The 9725-nt window shown below is 30.0% G+C and overlaps 1 protein-coding gene across 1 annotated transcript in view; it reads right to left on the bottom strand.

Annotated features, from left to right (window-relative positions):
• Positions 1-9725, bottom strand: part of LOC117168023 (nucleolysin TIAR-like) — a 1157331-nt gene that overhangs the window by 128326 nt on the left and 1019280 nt on the right. Inside the window, exon 6 of the mRNA XM_033353341.1 lies at positions 5462-5537. Within this exon, the coding sequence (XP_033209232.1) occupies positions 5462-5537 (76 nt within the window). The remainder of the gene's footprint in view (positions 1-5461; positions 5538-9725) is intronic.

The raw sequence follows: 9725 nt of genomic DNA, 5'->3' as shown, positions 1-9725 counted from the left end.
TTTTTATTTTAATTCGATACTCGAAAATCTCTAGATATGATTTTTTTAAATTAGGCAATCGGCAAAAATCATTTGTTTGCAATAGCTCATTGTAAAGGAAGTTTTGAATATAAAAAATTATTCTTGTATTCTACAATTGAGAATAATAAGTTCACAAAAAAAACTGAAGTTAAATTTTGTTGCATGTAAAATTTGCCGCTGTTAAAGTTTACATGCTATTTGGCGAAAGTTTATCCTACGATGAAGTAAAATCTATCGTCTGCGACGGCGCGGCGTCCTTAGCAGCAATGGGAAAACGGCAATGTATGAATGAATTCGAGCTATAAATCGGGATATCTGATATAAAACAACACAGAAAAAACAAAATTTAAAAGTTTTTTGAGGTAAGACTTGCAACAGTTAAAAATTAAACATATTTTGGCGAAAGTTGCACCGAGGTTAGGATAATAATTCTGACCTCGTTTACTGCGTCACGCTGAAGTGGCCAAATTTCGGTAAAACATGTAGAATCAGTAACAGAAAACACGAAAAAATTGTTCTTATTGGTAGATCTCCTCTGAAATAAATTAGACTATTGTAGAGGGATTAGAACTTATTTAAGAACATTGAGCAAAAATCGCAAAAAGCAACAGACAGATGGGAATCCCCAGTTCTCTCCAATTTAATGAAGTTAAACGACAATAAATAGCGCTGGCGTCGCATTTCTCGCTACATGTCGAATGAAAATGGAGTAATTATAAGGCGAAAGATTATCCAGGCAAGATTAAAAATCGGAAATTATCTTCGATTCATGTAAAGTTGATCCGGCAAGACTAACTTTTGTTGCCGGTGAATCTTTCACCTGGAATCGATGTAAACTTTATCTTTCGTTATTTCTGGGTTGTTTTCGTAAATCGTTACATAGTTGAAGTATAAGAAAATTGAAGCATGACAATTATTTTCATTTTAATAGATGTTTGTTTCCAGATTTTTAAGTTTTTTAAAAGCATACAATTTTCCATGTTTGGTAGGAAGAATATTTTTTTATTTTTAAAGTACAATCCAACTGAATGCAACCCGTGTGTCTTAGGGATCGTTTTGCACTTTTCAAAAGATTCTTGAGAAAGTTTTCTGCTTCTTTATAATATTTTGTATCTCTGTATACTACTGAAATATTTTGCTTTTCTTTTTAGTTGAAAATTGAACAATTTATTTACTGTTGAAAAATATATTTTTTATAATTTAAAAATTTAACTTTTTGTTTAGGAAATTATATTTTTTTTGGATGAAATTTCAACTATTTTCTGAAAACTTATATATTTAGTGGAAAATGTAACGTGTTCTGGAATCCTTTCTATTAATACTAGAAAGTTATAAATCGCTCAGAAGTGGGAGTTGGAAGTTGATAAATCTTAGGAAATATTTTCAGGTCATGTGATACTTATTCGATCCCTACATTAATATATTTTTTACGCAACAACTTATATCCACGCGAATTGAGGTATGAAGTTAAAACTTTGAGAAATTAACTGAAATGTCCATACATTTCTAGAGCTACAAAAAATTTAATTTTGGAAAATTTTAGGAAATTTTTTACTGAATTTCAAGAAGTTTACGACGATACAAAGTTTTCTTAATGTAGTCTAACTAGTTATCCAAATTTCGAACTTGATATCCCAATTCGCATGGACTTGAGTCCGAAAACAATGTCAGTCAATGTCACCCAGAAATTCAGAGTTTTCTTAAACATTTCTTGTTATAGAAATATTATGTTGTTTAAAATTTTTTTAAATTTATCTGCTATATCTTTAGAGATTTCATCTTACCGAAAGTAGATCAACCCTCCAAACCATGAAGGCAGAAAATCTACACAATATCGGTCAAGTTAAGAATCTTCAATAATAGAAAATGCTTAACGTCTTAATAAGACTAGATGGAAAATAATGTTTTAAAATTAAAATTATTGCTTGAAAAAAAGATCCTACTCCATCTTCACTGAATTGGGAATCGAACCACAAAATTTCGGATTTCCGGTCAGGTGCTTTTCCAATTAAGCAATTATAGGGATCAGAATAAGAACTCTTAATTCAAGAACATTCGATTCGGTTCGATCCCCAATGGAGTGAAGATGGGGTAGGATCTTTTTTTAAAGAAATAATTTTATTTTAAAAATATTATTTTCCATCTAGTCTTATTAAGACGTTAAGCATTTTCTATTATTGAAGATTCTTAACTTGATCGATATTGTGTAGATTTTCTGCCTTCATGGTTTGGAGGGTTGATCTACTGTCGGTAAGGTACAATCTCTGATGATATAGCAGATAAATTAAATTTTTTTTAAAATAATTACTTGTACCATTAACACCTAGCTAAAAATTAGCGTTATGTTTTGGAATTAAGAGTTCTTATTCTGATCCCTCTAATAGCTTCATTGGAAAAGCACCTGACTTGAAATCAGAAGTTTTGTGGTTCGATTCCCAATGGAGTGAAGATGGAGTAGGATCTTTTTTTCAAGAAATAATTTTAATTTAAAAATATTATGTTGGTCATGACTAACCCACCAATTTCAATAAAAAGTAAACAACTGAGACTCGACAGAATAAAAATGTTGTTGTGTAAAATTTGCTTTTTGATCCGCAACAGTCGACCATATTCGTCTGTATTTGATAATCATATAGATATGAAACAGTTTGATATCCCGCGATTTACTGCGGAGTAGTTAATTACTTCTATTACCGTTTAAATTGATAGGTTAAACAAACTCGTCTAAAAATAAAAATGTAGAATATAATTTGAATTCGTTCTAAAATACAAAAATATTTATAGATTGACGATTTCTTAGTGAATAAGAGTTACAAGCTTTATGGAAAAATGAGACGGGACATAAGGATCTGAAGAAGGAATGTCGGATGATAAGAATAATTTCCACTAGCGACGGGACTATATGGTTCCCCATTAAAATGATATCGATGGGACGTCATGAAGACGGTTCAAGATTCAGTCAATCTCAGGATTTTTGAAAATCGAAGTGGAATTCAAATGCGAGATTTTAATACATCGAACGTACACGCGAGACAATAGATATCCAGTGAAGGTAAGTATTCTAGGCGAAACGCTGGAAGCTTTACGGAATGATATTCGTTTTAATATCGAGACTGAATTCGGTTCGTAGTGGCTTGCAAGCTTAATAAAACCAAGCTCGGAAGGTGACGCTTTCTCAGAAAGCGGATCAAAGCACCAGGTAAAAAGAAAAATACGTGAAACATCAGACTGATCATGCAAACAAAAGCCAGCAAAGAGACTTAAGATATGGAGTTACTTTCATTCGCTAAGTAATGAAAAAGAAAATTTAAATTTATAATTAAAATATTCTTGAACAAGGAAGTAAATATGATAAAATTAATTAACTTAAGATTATAATGGATAGGGTTAGCCTGTCAACTAAAATGTTTTTCGAAATTGACTTTTTTGTATCTTCTGACACATTTTTTATATTCAGTTAAAATCCCGTAAACGAGACGGTAAAATTCCTTTTAGTTTTCGTAATGGCTTTTGGAAAATTACGTTTTGTTATTTACAGCATAGACCCGCGGAACGATTTTCCTTCATCGTGTAAAATTTCTGAAATAATAGTTAACAGGCTTAGACCACGGATCTTCATTTTAACTATCCTGTCGTTTACAAAACAGGACATTTATTATCAGTGACGTGCGTGTGTGGTTTTTCGATTTGACGGAAAAAATTATTCTCAATAAAAATAAAAATTTCGAATAACTTTTTATTTCTTATATTCATTTATTTTAGAAATTTATGAATATGATTTTCCTAAGCTTTTCAGAAAATTTCAAACAGATTTTTATAGATTTCAAATATGTAAAGTCCCAATTTTAATAAGAAAGTTAATTTTCAGCAAGAAAAGACTTTTCATTCGAACTTTTTTCAAATAAACAGATGACCCTCCTACTAATATGACCAATATTCTACCAAAATGTAAACATTTCAAAAATTAATTCAACTTCTGACCCATAAGATTAATTCGCAATGAAAAATGTAATGGATGATACACAAAACTAAAATGTTTTTATTTTATATCTAAAACAGTTGAGTTCGAAGAAAAAGACTATATAAAATAATTCTAATTAAAAAATTTCGGATAGTAAATGAAAACGCTAAATAACTATACATATTTTAAGATTGATTGCTTATAAAGTTATATGAATATAACATTGCTAGGATTCTAAAGAAACTTTAAAACCCCGTTTAAAGATTGCAAATATGACGAAAAAGTAAATCTTCCCAGGAATCTTAACATTTTTTTAACGTTTTGATACCTTTTAAAATCCTTGATAGAATTTAGAATTTCATTTCAAAATCTTCAGTAATCTACATCTTCATATATATTTTTTGAAATCTTTTTAAATTTAAAATTATTTTTGAAAATTTTACGAACTGCTAAATATCTTCGAAAATTATTCGATCTTTAGGTAAAATATTTGGATAATCTTTCAAAATTAAAAGAAATTGTCGTAAAATCTCTTAGAATCCTTTTTTACAATGTTAGAAACCCTTTAAAATGGGTAGGCTATGTTTGTAAATAATATCTTTAAATTAATTTAAAAAACTGAAAAATGATTTTATATTTATCAGAAATCTTAAGAAAACTTTCTGTTCTCTTCAAACCTTATAAAATCTTACAAAATAAAAATTTTTTGTTTTAAAATCATTTATAATTTTCTTACAAATTTTTAGAAATTTCCTTTCGAAAGAATTGATCGATTTTTTTAAATATCACTTATTAATTGTAGGACAAGCATTCCTTCAATTTATGTAATGAATCTACTTTTGTGATACGATCGAATTGAAAAAAACGACTGACAGACTTATACATTTTCTCTATTTGCGTCTCCCTTTTGTGCGGCGATTCGCAATGACCCCACTACTACCAGGCTAAGCCAGCATCCATATGATCTCTCTCTCTTTTCCCCTCCCTTTACTCTCTTACTATGCTATATCCTAGCAACTCATAACGATTCCTCACGAAAAATTTCAGTAAATACATCAAAGTTTCACATCTGCCGTGTGGCCCCACTTCCACACACTGGATTTTTTCATTAGTAGAAATTTTGGTCAGAAAAATATGTAATGTTTGTCTGTGAAATATTTTTCTGTATTGAATAAGATAATACTTGAAATTATAGAAATAAAAATTCAAATGTTTGAAAAATCGAATTTTCGACCCTAGTCTACATGTAAATTAAACTGGATTTTCTTTACTATTGTTGAGTAAGTAAAAATATAAAAAAAGAACGTCTCTTACAACCGACGGTTTCTAAAATATAACATGCATGTAGCTCCCTCGCGTAATGTTTTGAGTAGAACAATAGAAATGAAAAAATTAGAGTTAGATATAAGTCAAACTGATTTAAGCAAAAAATTGTACAATGTGAGAAAAATATATAATTTAGAAAATTAACAAACTTACCGCTTTTTTAACGAACGATACGAATCCATAGCCCTTGGATTTCATAGTTTGTGCATCTCTAACTACTCTGCAATCCCTGAAACAGAAAATGCGAATAAAAGATTAATAAATATTTTACAAAAATTTGGTAGATATATGTATAAGAATATAAAAAGAAAAGTGGAAAAAGTAGAACCATTTTTTTTTTCTTGGGGTAGTTTACTTGCACGCGGTTGATCACCGTGTTGCTGTTTCGTTCGATTTTCCCAACTTTAATGCGTTTACCTCGCATCAGCGACTTCCCTCTTATCGAAGAAACCATTCGCTCACTTCCTAGCCTATTCCTAACTTTGTTGAGGCGGCTTCACTCTACACTCGACCAGGATAAATAAAGGAGGTTCTCGAAAGTCTCGTGCGGGTCGAAAGCGTTTCTCAAAAATAAATCGTGCGTAATATATGAGAATCGTTTTACCTCAGATATTTCTTCATAATAGAAATTTACTTCATCAGTTTACAATCGCAAATCATTTATTACATCATTGACGAAACTTTGTAGGAGAGACATACAAATTAGGCAAAACGTTTTTGAATCAAGTTAGTGTAGCGAAAATTTATTCAAACAGCATTACAGAAAATAAATTAGTGTTTACATATATTTTGAACGGGTATGCATAGCTGGCAGGCAGGGTATAAAGGGGAACTTTTCTAAGCCTCAAAACCTATTTTCCGAAAATTAATATGTTTCGATTTCCAGAACATGGAATGGATGGAATTCTATATAAGTTTTTTCATTTTCACTTGGAAATGGAGATAAATGATTTAAAAAATTAGTATCAAAAAGATTGCAAAAGATTATTATAGATGCTCTCTCAATCCGAATTAGCAGAGATTTTAATAATTCAATTAGTAGCATTGTGTTTGACTGCTAAAATAGTAATTTCATCACATTCTACTAAATGAAATTGTGAGAATTTTGATACTGACTAAATAAGTCAGGAGATTATACTAATCTGAATTTTAGTACAAACTTAATAATTCAATGAGTAGTAATAAATTGACATGGAAACATAATTTAATAATTTTTAAAATACTTTCTCCTGGTTTTTGACTTTTAATTTAAAAGGTTTAATAATTTATTAATTTATATTTAAAGTTTGTATTGTTGTATGAATAATAATTTCGTTCTCACGGGGCAGAAATTTTCTATAAAAAAGCAACATTTTAGTAAAGTAAAACAGCGTTCTTAAACATTGATATATCAAAATAATTATAACTTTATAGAATCGTTACTATGAAACAAAATTGGATTTTTCTTGTTACAATTTCAATAATTGATAAAAATTAAAAAAAAAAGGTTACCCCATTAAATTTATAAAGCTAATAAAACAAAAAACAATATATAATTTTAAAAAAACTATTAAATTGTTGAATCGAATGGCACTATTGGTATTATAAAGTGTGTGGCGTCTCTCGTATAGCGCAGGCGTAAGCCTGCTGTTGTTGCCATGACGCCGTGACACTCGTTCCTCTCCTGATTTTTTGTTTGTGAATAAGTGTACTCTGACTTCAATTTATTGCAAAATAAATAATATTAGTCACTTTAGTTTAGTTGTAATTTTAGATTTTAGAATTAGTAAATAGTTTAAAGGGGACTGAGAAAGAACCCTTGAAAAAAGTAAGGTTAACTATAATGTATTATTAGAAAAAAATGAAAATCTTCGACGATTATGGTGTGCATGACTTCGCAAACGTTCTGAACAATCACCACAATAGACTTAATTCTAAGTATGGTTATGTATAAGTTGATATATCTTTCTCACACTGTTCACATAAAAAATTAAAAAAAAATTTATAATAAAATTTTGTTGTTGCAAAAATTAGCTTTCAAATTTATTAAAAACTACGGTTTGAAATAGTTACTAGCCATACATTTACATATTCATTTAGTTTACTAATTTCTTTAGCAGAAATTATTACTAATTTAATTAGCCGTTTATTCCTAAATATTGAATTAATAGATGTAATACTAACGCAGATTAAAATTTGAACTTTTCTTTCAACGAATATGAACATGAAGTTGTACCCCTTGTCTTTCCATGCTCTACCGTTGATTGTCAATTTATTAATTGTCAAGTTTCGATAAACATTATCAAATGTTAGGAAAATTATTTTTTATGATATAGTTTCGAGATCCCAAATTAAGGTTGTTTGAAAAAGTTGAGAATTGTTTAATTTTTGACGATTCAAGACTAAGTTATTTGATTTTTAAAATTTTCAATTAGGAAGCATATCTGTTTCAAAGTTTTTAGAACAATTAAACTTTAAAGGTTCAAAATAATTAAAAATTTTCACTTTATTGTGGAGAATATGACAGTGTGATTTATTTTACAGAATGCACGTTTCTTCGTAAAGAATATATCCAATCACCAGTTACTTTAAAAATTTCATTAATTCCAATTTAAAATGATATTCCTACATGGGCAATTCTAAAAAGTTCAATTTTTGAAGCTTTGCAACTAACAAGTTTAAAATTCAAGTATTAAAAATATCAGGTCGTATAAAATGATTTTGTATCTACAGAAATTCGAGGAAATTATTCAAAACTGCATGACTATTTCTGTAAATTCTTTGAAATCATTTAAATCGTTGGAAATAATCTTAAATCCCTTCAAATCTGTTAAAATATAATAAAATCTTATAAATCGTATGCGAAATCTTTGAAGTCTTACGAACTCGATTCTTAGAAACATTATAGAAATATAATCAAATTTTTAGAAATTTTTTCTATTTATTGAAATATCATGAAAGTCTTGCAATTTTATGCTGTTTCCTGGCATCATTCACAGCACTTCAAAGCCTAAAATGTCTTAAAACCTTCATAATGAAATGAAATTATAGTCATCTGCGATCAATATTATATACAAACTAAGATTATTATCATAATATTAATATTTTATTAATAATGTTTATTTTTTAAAATAATCATTTTTATTTTTATATGCGAAGCCTCGAGAAGCAGAAATAATTGTTGCGTTGACTATTAAAAGATTGGCATTAGGTAAAAAGAATCATTATCTTCGCGCTTATTGTAATTAATATAAATAGAAAGAAGATTTTTTACCCCAATGCCCCCAGGTATCTATACTGGATGCGCGTCTGTTCTTATGCAGTGCTGATATTGCTGATTTTCTTGACTTTTTCAATAGTTAATTAAACAGGGATCAACGTGAAATATTGCTCACGTTTCGACTTGAAGGATATTGAAGCCGTGTAATAAAAGCAGTAATGGCGGATTATATGGTAGGTGATTCACAAAGGATGGCATTTTAACGGGTAAAGTGTAATAGAGGCGAGTGTTCTGTATGTCGAGTCGCGTCTGGTCTTTCACGAGGACGAGGAAAGCAAGAAGGAGGAAAAGGAAGCAATACATTTGGTGCGATTAAAGAAAGCTTTCGAGGTTCTTGATGGGGCGTAAACCTCCGTTAATTGTTCGCTACCACGTCGTGAGACCGTTTCGTTCTGTGTTACTAGGCTCTCTACCTAGCGCGTAAAGTGCCGAAACACACACAACATGTATAAATACATTTGGTCTCAGAGTATGAGGATACCTTTAAAAAACTAGCGTTTGGAAACATGCATTCACTTTTCACCGAATCTAATTTCAACTGCGGGTGAAATCGACGAAAATAATAGTAAAAATTTTAAATTTAGAAAAAATTAACCTCACAAAATCCTTTGTAAAGTAAGCCTAAGTAACTGTGAAAATCCTAACTGTTTCTCAAATGATAATTGAAAATGTAGAGGCATGCGCGGAACCAAATTTACTCTGTCAAACGGTAATCGATCTACTGTCTTTTTTCAACGCACGGGAAGTAGAGAAAGAAGAGTGCAATCGTACTTCTTGGTGCAATCTTTGTAATCTTCTTCTTCTCGATCTCATTTGGCGAGAAGGTTTTATGGATTATTTTATGTGAGTTTCAATTTTTTTTTTCATTCTTTTCGTAGATTTTTCCAGGAGTTTAATTTTGGATCTTAAAAAATAGAAAAAATCATAAATTCCTTACGTAAGAATCAATTGACGCAGATATTCTACGAAAAGTGTGAATCTTTTCGATCCTTAGTTTTCTGTACTTGCGGGGAAAATGCAGAAGCAAACCATCCTCCATGTTTTCATGGTGCACGATACTTTTGTCAGATCCTCGTATTGAGTTCATCCCAGACCGAGAGCGGGTATAATTTTCTGCAATGGTTCACTGTCCCGGGACAATTCCGCGGTTGCTTTGTG

The sequence above is a fragment of the Belonocnema kinseyi genome, chromosome 2, assembly GCF_010883055.1.
Source record: "Belonocnema kinseyi isolate 2016_QV_RU_SX_M_011 chromosome 2, B_treatae_v1, whole genome shotgun sequence".
NCBI classification, from domain to species: Eukaryota; Metazoa; Arthropoda; class Insecta; order Hymenoptera; family Cynipidae; genus Belonocnema; species Belonocnema kinseyi.
This window is presented reverse-complemented; position numbering and strand designations above follow the sequence as displayed.